Source organism: Anabrus simplex, chromosome 1 (assembly GCF_040414725.1).
Source record: "Anabrus simplex isolate iqAnaSimp1 chromosome 1, ASM4041472v1, whole genome shotgun sequence".
NCBI lineage: Eukaryota > Metazoa > Arthropoda > Insecta > Orthoptera > Tettigoniidae > Anabrus > Anabrus simplex.
In genome coordinates, this window is record NC_090265.1 from 26,610,167 (window position 1) to 26,626,733 (window position 16,567).

A 16,567-nucleotide genomic window follows, 5' to 3' on the forward strand; every position below is an offset into this window, starting at 1 on the left:
TTCTGCACAAGTACCTATTTTGGCCTGCATTTCATGTTTTAACTTATTTGTTTTGTATTGTGTACTTACCGTGAATACAATGAAATTTCCATGCTCTTAGAAATCGTTTATGAAGAGACTAGCCAAACAATTGATAGGAAATCTCCCACCTGGGCGACAGCTCTAAATGCAAATCATTGATGATTGTGTGTATATACTTATTTAATGGAATTGTCACTGTGGGTGAAAGGCTTTGTAACATCAAAACTTGATGTGAAGAGACGGTTGTAGGAGAAACCTGAATCTGAAAGGTAGATGACGCATAGCAAAGCAGTTCATAGAATGAAGACCAGATGGCAGCAGCAAGCATTGAATGTTGCTGCTGCTGCTGCTGCTGCTGCTGTCTTATCAGTACACACTACACAGAAGCAATAAGAACGGCGAGTCTAATGCATCGATTCAGTAACGTGAACGGAATCATACGAATCGAATATCCCATCCCTATTGTGAGCACGGCAGCGGGTGTTCCAGTAACTGAAGTATCTTCGGCACAGCCTCTACTCCATGCGGTCTGGCGTTGTCATGGAGAAGGGTGATTTGTAACTCAAGTAGTGACCATCTCCTGCCCATGTCCATGCATTGGGTGACTGGACTGCACGTGACACATGAGTGCGGACACTAACAGGTCTTCCAGACCGTGGCACGTCACTGCTTGTTTCACGTTCGTATTGAAATGCTGGTGTCCACCTCCCAGAGGTTTCCCGATAGCTTCCACAAGCTCTCTGTGACATTCTTTAGCATTGCGACCCCTGCGAACTGCCAGTTTGATGCACGAACGCTCGGCATATCCCTGCTGTATGCAGCATGACTCACTACTGCAGTCCCACCGCCCTGTGCATGTTCCCTAGTGATGGGTAGCTCGTGAATGAGTCGTTCATAATGAACGCTTCACTCTTATGAAGTGTGAACTGACCACTCAATTTCAATGAACTGGTAGTTCAAACACTTCACAGTTCTCACACTTCACGTCATTCACAGTTCAAAAACTTCATATCATTCACAACTCATTCGATTTGTCTGTCGCCCGCTCACTCTCTCTCTTCTCTACCTACGTCATTCATTTCCTCCTTAAATACTCCCAGTCCCATCCTACCTGTCAATTGTGTTATTACACCATTAAAGATATATAGCCTACAAAGACAATGACAATCCGACAGAGTGAGCACAGCAGACATGCAAATAAAATGCTTGCCTTGAGAATCTGGAAGTAAAAAGTGCGCTGAATCCACAACCGAAAGAGTATCTTCCTTGCAGTAGTGTTCATATCATACACAACACTTAATTAATTAAACAAAACTGCACTTGGGGAATAGACTAATTAAATAATAAATAAATGAACGGACTTCTAGGTAACCATTCTCTATTAAAACTAATCAGAGAGAAAAAAAACTGAAGGGATCCGACACTTCGAAAAATGAAGGTATCGGCCAAAGGAAGACAAAGGCCACGAAGGGCGTGAAATGAAGGACTCCCTAGGCCTCGAGTGCTCTAATAAAGTCGGGGTCGGAAAAGAATACGAGTTGACCAAGCAAGGTCGGATAGGGTAGATGAAAGTGAGGAGCCTGGCACAAGTAAGTGGAAGCAATGCCAGGACTCAGCTAAGGGCCCCGTAGTCGCCAACCCACGCTACAAAATTCAGAGCCCCTGGGGCCCCTTCTAGTCGCCTCTTACGACAGGCAGGCGGATACCGTGGGTGTTATTCTACCGCCCCCGCTCACAGGAGGATAACTATATGAAAGATTCATCAAGGTAGATAAACAGATATTTGTGGCAGTGGTAGTCATATTCATTCTATTTCGGATTGAATTTTAAGAGGAAAAAATATGATATGTGGAATAACGCTGGTAACCCTGGTGTTTTTTCACGTGGCAGATAAAGACACTGTTGAGTGCATCATGCGAATAAGATGACCCCAGATTAAATGTATTTCCTTCGTTATATCTTTATATTTTCCCTGTCCTTATCAACCATCATCTAGATGTTGTAAGCAAGCAAGCTATTTGGTCCATAATTACATAGCTCTGCCATCTGTTGGTAATATTATTAAGTATTATGAAGCTTTATTGAGTGAGTGAGATACCGTGAACGAAGTCGCTGCTGAACGACATACTCAGCAGCTTCATCAGGCTTGATTACTTCATGAACTACTTCATGAACGAACTACTTCATTTGAACGGTTCACAGTAAAGAGTGTGAATGAGTGAAGTAGTTCATAGGAATGAACTGGTTCGACCCATCGCTAATGTTCCCTGTCCAACGCACCGCCAGCTCGCGCCGTGTGCACACACTATGAGTGTCATGTGTGCTGCAACCATCTCGTAGTGGTCAGGCTTGGCCTAGTAAGTAGTCGTGAGGAACAAGACGTGCTCCGAGCTGAGCTGTTCTCATCAAGGCCCCTTTGTCTGTTATCCTGCAGCTAGGCTCCGCACTTCCTTCTATCTGGTCATCTGTTTCCAATAATGCGCCGGGCCAGTCTTTCGGTGAAAAAAAAAAAAAAAAAACATGAGTCCATTATCATATGAGAGTTGAGAAGGCCAGCCAGAATTCTTACACAGGACTTAGGAACAACTAGTCTTACATGTGTTATTCATGCATGATCGCGCACATTTTCACGGGTGCAAGAAGAAGTAATTTCTCATCAATGATATGTGGTGATTTGGATTTTCCACTTGAATAGGATACCTCGATGGATGCTCTTAGCGCTTTTTTAGGAACTGTAACGTGCTTTTCAAGGAATCTGGCTACTAGTTTGACATTCTAAATCCGGCATTATTATTATTATTATTATTATTATTATTATTATTATTATTATTATTATTATTATTATTATTATTATTATTAGACTATTATTATTACTGGCCATCTCGAGACTTTTCAAACGCCGTGAACTGTTCACAAATGGAAATATCGCGCTTTTGTTGATTTATTTTCGAATAAGTGAGGAGACGATTATTTTAATATGTTTACATCCACATCTGTATAATTCAGAATCGTATTATTATTATTATTATTAGTATTATTAACACATACATCGTAATTTGGGAATATGCCGGTGACAATGATCACTTACAGTAATATGAAAATAAAGTTAAAATATAATTATCCAACAACAACAACTACAACAAGCAGTTTCATGGAAAGAAAATATTACAAGAATTACTACTAGTTTAAGAACCTCCGTGGCTCAGACGACAGCGCGTCGGCCTCTCACCGCTGGATACCGTGGTTCAAATCCCGGTCCCTCCATGTGAGATTTGTGCTGGACAAAGCGGAGGCGGGACGGGTTTTTCTCCGGGAACTCCGGTTTTCCCTGTCATATTTCATTTCAGCAAAACTCTCCATTCTCATTTCATATTATCTGTCAGTCATTCATAAATCACTTTCGGCGTGGCGACCTCATTGTACTAATAGCCTATGTATGGTTCTTTCATTACATCCCTGACCCGGTGTAAGACTGGAAAACAGGTTGTAGGTTTTCATTTCCATACTAGTTTAACATTCTAAATCCAGCATTATTATTATTATTATTATTATTATTATTATTATTATTATTATTATTATTATTACACACATCATTCCAGCCCGTCATCAGCACATCCGGGATTCAATGTGTGGGCGGGTTGTGGCATGTATCATAATAATAATGTTATTGCTTTACGTCCCACTAACTACGTTTACAGTTTTCGGAAACGCCGAGGTGCCGGAATTTAGTCCCGCAGGAGTTCCTTTACCGGCCAGTAAATCTACCGACATGAGGCTGATGCATTTGAGCACTTTCAAGTACCGCCGGACTGAGTCAGGATCGAACCTGCCTAGTTGGGGTCAGAAGGCCACAGCCTCAACCGCCTGAGCCACTCAGTCCAGAGACGATACATGTATCAATGTTAACGGAAGGCATTTTGAACACTACATGTGCTATGCTGGTACGTTCTGTTCCTGTGTGTTCCCAGTCCTGGCCAGAGAGAAGGCGTTATCTTCTAGGTGGCCCACACCTCCTCTCCGGGGAGGGGAATGAAAACTTTCCCTAGGTCCTAGGTGTTTCCCAGGAGGTCAAATGGACTGTATGGCGATTGACCTGTTTAAAGCATGTGCTAGGGTGGATCATGGCAACAATGAGTGCAATTGGACTAGACAAAAGAGTGACTGAATGGGTGGCTATATTTCTAGAAAACAGAACTCAGAGAATTAGAGTAGGCGAAGCTTTATTTGACCCTGTAATAATTAAGAGGGGAATTCCTCAAGGCAGTATTATTGGACCTTTATGTTTTCTTATATTTATCAATGATATGAGTAATCAAGTGGAATCAGAGGTAAGGCTTTTCGCAGATTACGTTATTCTGTATAGAGAAATAAATAAGTTACAAAATTGTGAGCAAAATGATCTCGATAATGTTGTGAGATGGACAGCAGGCAATGGTATGTTGATAAACGGGGCTAAACGTCTGGTTGTGGGTTTCACAAATAGGAAAAGTCCTCTCAGTTTTAATTACTGCGTTGATGGGGTGAAAGTTCCTTTTGGGGATCATTGTAAGTACCTAGGTGTTAATATAAGGAAAGATCTTCATTGGGGTAATCACATAAATGGGATTGTAAATAAAGGGTACAGATCTCTGCACATGGTTATGAGGGTGTTTAGGGGTTGTAGTAAGGATGTAACGGACAGGGCATATAAGTCTCGGGTAAGACCCCAACTAGAGTATGGTTCCAGTGTATGGGACCCTCACCAGGATTACTTGATTCAAGAACTGGAAAAAATCCAAAGAGAAGCAGCTCGTTTTATTTTGGGTGATTTCCGACAAAAGAGTAGCGTTATAAAAATGTTGCATAGTTCGGGCTGGGATGACTTCGGAGAAAGGAGACGCGCTGCTCGACTAAGGGCCGGTTCTACCATCTGCTGGTAAAAAATCAAATCAAAATCAAATCAAAATCTCTTTATTTGCAAATGAGGTGTCTACCTCGGTGGCAAATGGTACACTAAAATACATTATTGTCAAGCACTAAATATTAAATTAACAAGAGAATACAATTTTCCTATAATACAATATTATATAATTTATGCTAACAATTTTTTCTATTTAACACACAGCTCGTCCTTAATAAATTTACTTTGTTTACATAATTCTACTTATAATATCTCCTGTACTACTTACAAATATAGTCAACTGATATACAGTATGTGGAATTACTTCAAATGATACTGTACAACTGGTATAAGATTAAAATTTACATTGCATTTATTTACTTTTTCTTTTCTTTACCCATTCTGGAACCTGAGTAGCATAACGACCTGCTGCGTCTTAACCAGAGCCCCTTTTACCACCACTCTTCAGAGTTCCTGAAGGGCCTTCACAGCTACCGTAGCGGTCCCAGGGCCCTCGAAGTCCCCACTATCTTCACCCCTACAGGCAGTCCCCTACTTTGGCTGTCCAAACTCCTTAGACCAGGGAATGGAATTAATTTATTCACACACATTTTTTATTTACATTAACCTGCACTGGTCGAATGCCATCTAACATTTCATTTATTTTCTCTGTTGCTGTTTATTCTCTTTTTGAATATCTGTACAGATTTTGGAAAAGGATCAAACACTACCCCTGGTAAACTGTTCCACTCCTTCACACCCTTCCCAATGAATGAAAATTTACCCCAATCGCTTCTGCTAAAATTCCATCTAATTTTATATTTGTGGTCAGTCCTGCCGATATAATTATTTTCCAATTGAAGCCTCTCACGGATATCTCCCCATGCTGCTTCTCCTGTATAGGCTCTATATAACCCTATAAGTCTAGTTTTCTCCCTTCTCTTACTTAAAGTTTCCCACCCTAGTTCCTTTAACATTTCTGTGGCTGGCAGCTACCCGGGAGGTAAACTACCTGGAGGTGTAAATCGGCTGGTACTTCGGCTTGCGTCCAACCCCCTCCGCGCAAACTACCCGGAGCTAGACACCGATATACGAAGTTGGTTAGACTGATTTTCAGCGACTTCTCGCTTTCGAGTGTGGTGCTATCTATCGTCAGAAGTATGAAACTCACTTCGATTGTCTTATTTTCCTGTGCTTGTGTCTGCTGATTATCACCAAAAGGCCTAATAAGGGAAGTCTTAAGAGTTTTGGACAACGAGTTATGTCAAGCTTTCGTGATTTTAATATATGATCTTCAATATTAATACCTAATTGGGATTAAAATCTCGAGATTACATTTTCTTACGCCAGTTATAACCTGTCATGTAAGGCAGCGTTTTTTAAAAGTATTCTCGTACCGTAGTAGATTGGCCAAGTTGCTCGCTCCGTAATAGAAAGCACGTCTCTATAACATATTTTGTTCTTCTACGTGTGAGGAATGTGTCCTCGATGTTTGGCCTACTTTATTGTTACACCCTGTATAAACCCACGTTATCCCATTTTAAAAAGGATTTTGCATTTGCATTTTGCATTGCAGTAAAATGGAACATTTCCATAATCATTTCAAACATCCGTAATAATTATCATTTCAAATTCAGCATCATTAAGAGGTAAGCCTGCGTGGCTCAGACGGCAGCACGCCTGCCTCTCACCGCTGGGTTCCGTGGTTCAAATTCCAGCCACTCCATGTGAGGTTTGTGCTGGACAAAGCGGAGGCGGGACAGGTTTTTCGCCGGGTACTCCGGTTTTCCCTGTCATCTTTCATTCGAGCAACACTCTCCAATATCATATTATTTCATCTTTCATTCATTAACGATTGCCCCAGAGGACTGCGACAGGCTTCGGCAGCCGACACAATTCCTATCCTTGCCGCTGGATGGGACTTCATTCATTCCATTCCTGACCCGGTCGAATGACTGGAAATATGCTGTGGATTTTTTAAAAACATTCAGCATCATTAATAATGGGAAATGGAAAAGAAATAGTAGATATTAAATTAAAAGCACAGCATTGCATGCGTGCAAAGGAGAATTTACATGCTTGTTCCATCTGCTTTGCAATTTTACAAGTGTGCTTTTACTTCTTCCTTGCAGACGAACTCCCTAGGGGTCGCTAGTGTATTAAAAATGAACAATCTTTTATTTAATGATTTTTCTCGCTGATCAGCTGGACTGGCGTAAACTTTAAACAGTTTCTGCCAGTCTGCTAGTCTGCTAGTTGCTTTACGTCGCACCGACACAGATAGGTCTTATGGCGGCGATGGGACAGGGAAGGGCTAGGAGTAGGAAGGAAGCGGCCGTGGCCTTAATTAAGGTACAGCCCCAGCATTTGCCTGGTGTGAAAATGGGAAACCACGGAAAACCATCTTCAGGGCTGCCGACAGTGGGGTTCGAACCTACTATCTCCCGAATACTGGATACTGGCCGCACTTAAGCGACTGCAGCTATCGAGCTCGGTAATTTAAACAGTTAAGGATAAACAAATAAAATGGTGTTTACCTCAGAGAAGTCGTGAGCCAGGACATCCCTAAGATTGAAGTCTGGCAGGAGCTGCAGTTATCATACAGCTTTGCAAATAAGAGTGCATAAAGCAATAAAACTGTTAACAATGTGACTGATCCAAATAAATAAAAATATATACGTATTGGTAAATATTTGTCTGATGATAATGTACTACTTTTGGAATGAAAAACCATCATATTTAAAGGAAATAATAGGCCTACATTGCGCATTTTAAAATTTGCTTTAGGTCGCACCGACGATGGAATAGGAAAGGCGTAGGGGTGGTAAGGAAGCGGCCGTGGCCTTAATTAAGGTACAGCCCCAGCATTTGCCTGGTGTGAAAACGGGAAAACGGGAAACCACGGAAAACCATCTTCAGGGTTGCCGACAGTGGTATTCGATCCCACTATCTCCTGGATGCAAGCTCACAGCTGCGCGCCCCTAACCGCACGGTCATTGCGCATTTAAGGGTTAATCCACTTAGAGAAAGAATTCTAAACAATTGTTACATTATTAAAGAAAATGTGGATTACATCGGAGAGAATAGCAGAACATTTTTTATTTTCAAAATTATATGGCAAAAGAAACTGAAAATAAAAGCACTAAACGAAAGAATGAAGTGTGAAGGTGCGTCCAAACCAAGAAGTTTCCGTCAACTTTGTTTACAAACACGGTTAACTAACAATGTTCTTCAACTGTTAAACAAAATGGCGTGTTTCTAGACGTTTCGGCCATATTTATTTACAAAATGTCTTTCACTTTTGTGAATGAAACTTTTTATTAACTTCTCATGTTTTCGTTAAAATTTGTGTTCGCACATGCGCAAAGACGCAGTTAGAGCATGCAAATGCTTCACACACTTCAGGCACAATATCTGAAATAGTTTTATAGTTTTATATATATATATATACTCTAGACCAGTGGTTCTCAAACTGTGGTATGCGCACCCTCAGGGGTGCGCCTGAGTCTTTTAGTGGAGTACGCAAGCAGCCTTCAGGAAAAAATTGAAAAGAAAAGAAAAAGAAATATAGAGAAAAATAAGAAGAAAGTTAAATATGTATATATGCAGCCACGCTCCACTTCACCTGGACTACGACACATCAGAAGAGTGTGTCACGCCATGCAGGAACTCTCATCCCATTGAAATGTTGGCAGTTCACAATGTCTGAATTCCAAAATTAAGTAAGAAAGTTTTCATCCTTGTTTATTAATTTGATATTGAGTCTAAAACTGTAATACAAACAGGGTATTTTGTGTTGCTTGATACAGACACAAACTCTCCAATTCCTTGTGATGTGTTATAAACATATACTTCATTTTATATTCTCGTATTATTTATGATGTGTATTTAAAAGAGTGGTGGAGCGTCCGTGACTCAGGCGGCAGCACGTCTGCCTCTCACGACTGGGTTCCGTGGTTCAAATCCCGGTCACTCCATGTGAGATTTGTGCTGGACAAAGCGGAGGCGGGACAGGTTTTTCTCCGGCTACTCCGGTTTCCCCTGTCATATTTCATTCCTGCAACACTCTCCAACATCATTTCATTTCATCTGTCATTCATTAATCATTGCCTACGAGGAGTGCGACAGGCTTCGCAGCCGGCACAATTCCTATCCTCGCCGCTAGATGGGGGCTTCATTCATTCCATTCCTAACCCGGTACAAACTGGCTGTGGATTTTCATTTTCATTTAAAAGAATGGTTTATAATAAATTAAAATGCTTTAATAATTAGGCAGGTAATCAAATTTTAAAACCTATCGTTTAGCCATATTTTGTGGGATACATAGAACTTTTAGCTGGGAGTGAGGGGAACCTCCGCTCTTGACAAATACATGTCACCAGCTGCTAGGAACCTTAAAGTTATAGGTACTCTGTCATTAATCGAGACGGCTTTCCGATCATTTGTATAATTTCTCGTAATTTCATGCCGAATTAGTGTCAAGAACTGAAAGTCATGTTGGGACATCTCAGAAAATTTTGAAATTATGTGAGTCGCAGTGGATCTCCCCATAAGCACTTCGTATGTTTCTGACCAGCAACACCAGACCAGTTCTGACATAAGTGTTCTCTCCAAACTTAATTCTAAACGCCTTTCCAATATTTTTCTTCGTCACACTTTGAACTGCTCTTTTGTCTAATTGTAGTCACTAAAATAACGAAAGCTGCGGCTGTTTTCTGTGTATTTTCTTATTCCTGACCCTATGCATTGTAACCTCAGAAACAGCTATTTAGTGTGGACAGAATGTTGAAGAAATTTGTTAACAAACGTGTATTAACTATGTTGAGAATTGTTTCCATTAACAATGTTTATTAACTTTGGTGTGGATTAGGCTCAAGGTACTACATCTGGGCAAAAGGAAAGGAAAAAGGGACGATAATTCGTGGAATGAGTATAAACATTATTAGCTGTAAATATAATATTTAATGTAGTAATAGTCAAATAATTTTAAGAAGGGTAATTTAGTGCTACCACTGATATGAATAAAATTGCAAGAGTAAAGGAATTTAAGTACTTAGGTGAACAGAACACTGAAAATCGCAATGAAAATAAATCAGTAGCTTCAAGAACTCAGAAAATGGAAACTGCATTTCAACACAAAGAATGTTTGTTACAAATTATGCTTGTCCTGAAACAGTAAACTTCGTCATTACTTAACCCTCAAATGGTGAGGTGAAACTTCATCAATCAATCAATCAATCAATCAATCAATCAATCAATCAATCAATCAATCAATCAATCAATCAATCAATCAATCAATCAATCAATCAATCAATCAATCAATCAATCAATCAATCAATCAATCAATCAATCAATCAATCAATCAATCACTACTGATCTGCATTTAGGGCAGTCGCCGAGGTGGCAGATTCCCTATCTGTTGCTTTTCTAGCCTTTTCTTAAATGATTGCAAAGAAATTGGAAAATTATTGAACATCTCCCTTAGTAAGTTATTCCAATCCCTAACTCGCTTTCCTATAAAGGAATATTTTCCCCAATTTGTCCTCTTAAATTTGAACTTTATCTTCATATTGTGATGTTTCCTACTTTTAAAGACACCACTCAAACTTATTCGTCTACTGATGTCCTCCCACGCCATCTCTCCACTGACAGCTCGGAACATACCACTTAATCGAGCAGCTCGTCTCCTTTCTCCCAAGTCTTCCCAGACCAAACTTTGCAACATTTTTGTAACGCTACTCTTTTGTCGGAAATCGCCCAGAACAAATCGAACTGCTTTTCTTTGGATTTTTTTCCAGTTCTTGAATCAGGTAATCCTGGTCAGCGTCCCATACACTGGAACCATACTCTAGTTGGGGTCTTACCAGAGACTGATATGCCCTCTCCTTTACATCCTTACTACAACCCCTAAATACCCTCATAACCATGTGCAGAGATCTGCGCCCTTTATTAACAATCATATTTATGTGATTACCCCAATGAAGATCTTTCCGTATATTAACACTTAGATACTTACAATGATCCCCAAAAGGAACTTTCACCCCATCAACTCAGTAATTAAAACTGAGAGGACTTTTCCTATTTGTGAAACTCACAACCTGACTATTAACCCCGTTTATCAACATACCATTGCCCACCGTCCATCTCACAACACTATCGAGGCCACCCTGCAGCCGCTCACAACCTTGTAACTTATTTATTACTCTGTACAGAATAACATCATCTGCAAACAGCCTTATCTTTGATTCCACTTCTTTACACATATCATTGATATATATATAAGAAAACATAAAGGTCAAATAATACTGCCTTGAGGAATGTACTTACATGGTGATGTGGGGTCAAAACTGGCACCAACATGAAAATACTCATAAAATGCACATATTATAAATGTATGAGAAATTACCAAAGAAGCATTAACAGCGACACTCTCAGTAATTATTACGTAGCCCATGTGTTAACAAATTTGCTATGATTAACGTACAGAGTGATATTCTTCCACTAAACTCGAAAAGAAATTGCAAGACCTGAAAATATACTATTTTTCACCTATAAGGAGACTGGTGATATCAACATTTGTACTGAGAAATCAATAAACACTAAATGTGAAACTTATTTTGGACTTTTCTTTGATTTCGCAAGCGATGAAGTACTTCAGAATATATTCTCTGGACACTCGCGGCAAGGAACGTAAGGGCAATTTTGGTACACTGGACAGCTGCCAGCGACACAATACAGCATTGCTTCTCCGATTCTGCTTCAGAACTTCCAGACTGAACTTAGGATCGTTATCCATCCTGCTCTTGCATTGCTCTCAGCGTAATCATCATTTACTGTCCACGAAGTTTGGAAAGTCGAGGACAGTGATAGAAACAGTTCCTCGAGAACTAAAGCGGAATAGAAACATGTGCACGAAGAGTTGAAGTTTAAGGTGTCAAATTCGTAAAATATATAAGAAAGACGGTGAGGTGGGATCAATAATGGTACCACTATTATTTCAAAACCCGATAGAACGAAGACGCACAACATTACTGAGAAGCCTCTTCCTGGGGTAAGATACAAGGAAAAACAACAGAGAGTGTAAAGTCTGACTGGTGCCATAAACAATCCCACCTTCCCATTTGAGGGTTAACCGTGATCAAACCTGGAGCACTTTATGCTTCAGAAACGCTCAATTCACATCATCAAACAATCTCAAACAATTAGAGATTAAAGACAGGAAAATCGCGAGAAAAGTAGTAGGGCCAAGAATTAAACCCAAGAAAAATACCTAAACTTACTGATACAGACTGTGACGAATTAAATTTTTAATCCATTTGGAAAGAATGGATAACAATCGAATACAGTCTGACTCGTTGGCTGAATGGTCAGCGCACTGGCTTTCGGTTCAGAGGGTCCCGGGTTCAATTCCCGGCCGGGTCGGGGATTTTAACCTGAATTGGTTAATTCCATTGGCCCGGGGGCTGGGTGTTTGTGCTGTCTCCAACGTCCTTGCAAATCACACATTACACATAACACTATCCTCCACCACAATAACACGCAGTTTCCTATACATGGCAGATGCCACCCACCCTCATCGGAGGGTCTGCATTACTTGGCTAGAAATAGCCACACGAAATGATTATTATCGAATACACAATTTTTTGCAAATCGGACGTACGAGGTCAACATGGTATAAGCAAGTAGAGAAAGACCTCGCTGAATTAGGATTACCAAATCTTCAGGATTGAAATGTAATCAGGAAAATTGTTCACTCAAGGGAGTTTGAGGAAGATGAAGAGAAACTTGGTCCGAGGAACAGAAATGACAACAATCGATGAAAATGAAGAACTATTGGGCAAGGAGGAAAGCTCCGCGTGGTCCTAAGCGAAGAAGAATGCATGTATCGAATAAACGGATTGTAATGAACGAATGCTCTCTCCACAGTTTCGGGTGATCCGGAACTAGGGGACGGCAGTATTCTATTCCATTAGTCCACTTAATGTTTCTTTTGCTCCATATAATGGTAAAAACATTGTATTATAATATTCTACAAGTGTTAGCCTATACACTCTCAGCAATGTAGTTTTCTGAAGAACTATAAAGCTCGTCTGCAAGAAGATAGTTTGATGTGTTACAGAACACTTTAGCAATAATCAAGAGTGAACTAAAGGTGACTTGCCCTCTCTTACCAGTAGAATCTCGCCCGTAATGCCACGTTTCCTGACAGTAGCGGCGCAATCTCGAAGTCCGTTCTGAAAACAACGAAAAAAGAGAAATTAGCTACGAGGATATCTAAAGTGATGTCAGTTGGGAAGATACGTGGTCGGGAATACAAAACTGGAACAGCTGCATCACTTCCACTTCACTTAAAATATATATATATTTGGCATTCGGCAAATAGCCATGCAACCAGCAAAATATCATGTAAAAATACATACCATACGTTGTATAAAATTACATTATATTTAAAATAATTCAACAGATGACATCTCAGTACAAAAGAAAAAAACAACTCATCTTATTCACTTCACAGCATACTCAGAAAGAACCTTCGGCGGAAAATTTCTCATTTAGATCTTCAGATCAATCAGATGTAAAAACTTGTTGATGATGCTTGTTGTTTTAAGGGCCCTAACATCGAAGGTCATCGGCCCGATGTAAAAACTGGACCAGTGTTAGATATATGTTATTAGCAGATCTTAGTAAACATATTATACTTGTAGGGAAAGAGACATGAATAAGGGCCAGTTTTTCATATAACACACTTCGCGGATGTCTATATTTATTATTTACCGCAACCGAGAATGATGTGATTAAGATCGGTCCTTGTCGCACATAGGAGAATCCACTACTCTAATTCTGCGAAGATGATTTGGATAGCAGCCATGATTGAGGCGGATGCGTATGATGGACGTAAGGTGTCTCCTGCTAAGACGTAATTTGTTAAACCAGGGTCGTGTTGGTATGCGAGGCTGATGAGCAGCGTAGTGCCATCCTTTAATTTCCAGCTCACTGCCCAAACGAATTAGCGGAACACGTTTTTGAACGTACGCCATACTCCATAGAACAATAATTGACAACTAGCAATACTGCCAGATACACCTGCATTCTTAACAGATAAATAACACAACAAAACATCATTTGATTCTCATTCATTTTTACCAAACAAACTTAAATGTCCGAATATTGTCAAAAGCAAAGTTAGAAGAACGGCTCATCCAGTCATACAGTTTCGTTTTCTTCCAAGTTTGAGAGCTTTAGTATTGTGTATACCCCCGTAAGCGTTTATCACAGTCTGACACCTATGTGGCATACTCCGTACAAGTCTACAGAGGTTACTCTGCGGTGTAGAATTGAGTAATGTTCATCAGATAATATACTTAGGAATTGAATGGGAGTCTTTATCGTAGAGACAGGTTAAGATCGATAGTCAGGGAGAGTATTCATTCTGGTAAAAGAAAAATTTGTAAGCTACGAAAAAGTTAAGGGCGAGAAATACGAAATTCTTTGATTATATCAGAACGATTGCGAAATTACGTACTAACTAAAGCAGGTCGGGTTTAGCAAAGGTCATCCCTGTCAGGCTCAACTTGTACTGCAGGATTCCAGCAAGATACAGCAGATATTTCAGATTCAGGAGGTCAAAAGGTCTGTATCGTCAATGACCTATCCGAGGCCATTGACAGGGTAGTTCTTATAAGATTATCGTCCGGCTCCATGGCTAAATGGTTAGCGTGCTGATCTTTGGTCACAGGAGTTCCGGGTTCGATTCCCGGCAGGATCGGGAATTTTAACCATAATTGGTTAATTTCACTGGCACGGGGGCTGGGTGTATGTGTCGTCTTCGTCATCATTTCATTCTCATCACGACGCGCAGGTCACCTACGGGAGTCAAAACAAAAGACCTGCATCTGGCGAGCTGAACTTGTCCTCGGACACTCCCGGCACTAAAAGCCATACGCCATTTCATTTCATTTCATAAGATTATTGACGAAAATAAAGGCTATTGGAAAACACACACACACATATACACACACAAACACACACACACACACACACACACACACACACACACACACACACACACACACACACGTGACTGAATTTCAAGAAAATATTACTCGGAGAATTTCAGTAGAGGAAGATGTAAGATAAGGTCCAGCAGGGGAGTGTTACTGGCCCCTTGAGATCTAGTTTTACGCAACCCGCTGCATTTTCTACAAATGGGATGTTTCACGCAAAACGTGTCCGCTAGGCAGCGTAATGGTAATACCCGGTCTGCGCTTTCTGCTTGTAGATTGTTTTACATGAGAGTATATATGGAGTATATAAAAATTTATGATAATCGAAACGAAACTGTTACTGCATGGAAATGAAATTACCATATTCTGTAATGTTTTGAAAGAGCTGGGAAATAATCAATCACGATTGCAGATTTAAAAGCGGAACAGAAGGAAAAAGGCGAAAAATTATCCGGAAAGAAGCGAGTTAGCTCAAAGAGAAAGACTAAAAGTAGCAACATTTTCTTTTAATGTTTTTGTTAAGATTGAACTCTTTAAGTGCAAATAGCCTTTTGAAAACATGCGTAATATATGTATTTTAGTTTAGACGTGTACATAAAGCACGATAATCGTACCACTGCAGTACCAGAGGCTACATCCAGTAATACTGAATTGAATTTCCCTTCAGCGCACGAGTTTCATGACCTAGTTTCAGGTCATTAGGCAGATATAAATATTTGAAATTTGTTATTGATGAATTATTTCGTGTTCAGAAAGTCTGGAATTGATGGCGCTCAAGTGTCAAATTATAGGTCACTCTGTTATTGAGGGTACACCACCGTACATGGTGTTATAGCTGCTTCCCTACTTCTAAATCTTCTTGCTCTCGGGATTATTTCCAAGATACCGGTGCCACTCCATGAAAATATCGCAGGTACAGTGTTCTCCTTAAGTCTTCGTCTTTCACCTAAAATTTTTGAATAATACTGTAAATGAAAATTCTTGGCCTGTTTCTAGTCATTCTACCGGGTCAGAAATGGAATAAATTAAGCCCCCGTCTAGCGACGAGGATAGGAATTGTGCCGGCTGCCGAGGCCTGTCACATAAATTCAATTTCAAATCAAAATACTTTATTGCAAATGAGGTCTCTACTTCGGTGGCAAATGATACACAAAAATACATTATTCTCAACAACTACATTTTAAGTAAAAAAAGAAAAGAAGACATTTTTCCTAAAACACAGTATTATACAATTTACATTAACATTTTTCTGTTAAACACACAGCCCATTCTTAATAAATGTGTATTATTTACAAAATTCTACTCATAATATCTTCTGTACTTACATACTGAACCCATGGCCTTTGTGTCCCAAGAATTTAGAGTCTTAAAGTTACCACATGAGGCCCCATGTTCATCGTAATGAGAAGCTCGAATATAAATTTATATCGCAGAGGCGACACGAGGCAGGAAAGTTGCTCCCACGCTATGAGATGTGACGTCATCCACACGTGTCGAAGGTGGATGGATACAGAAGAAAGTGTTGGTTAAATAAGTATATTTAATAAAAGGAATTAGCAATGAACGTAGTATAATGAGTGTCCTGTAATTATCTGTCATTGTGTTGTAAATAGTCAGTAATGAGGGTTACGAAGCGATGTAACGTCCAAAGTAGATCGTCATT

The 16,567-nt window shown here is 40.0% G+C and overlaps 1 protein-coding gene across 1 annotated transcript in view; it reads right to left on the reverse strand.

Moving 5' to 3' along the window:
• The window catches only part of LOC136883524 (B-cell linker protein), a 323,973-nt gene that overhangs the window by 191,143 nt on the left and 116,263 nt on the right, over nt 1-16,567 (reverse strand). The window contains exon 2 of the mRNA XM_068229921.1: nt 13,072-13,134. Coding sequence (XP_068086022.1) covers nt 13,072-13,134 — 63 coding nt within the window. The remainder of the gene's footprint in view (nt 1-13,071; nt 13,135-16,567) is intronic.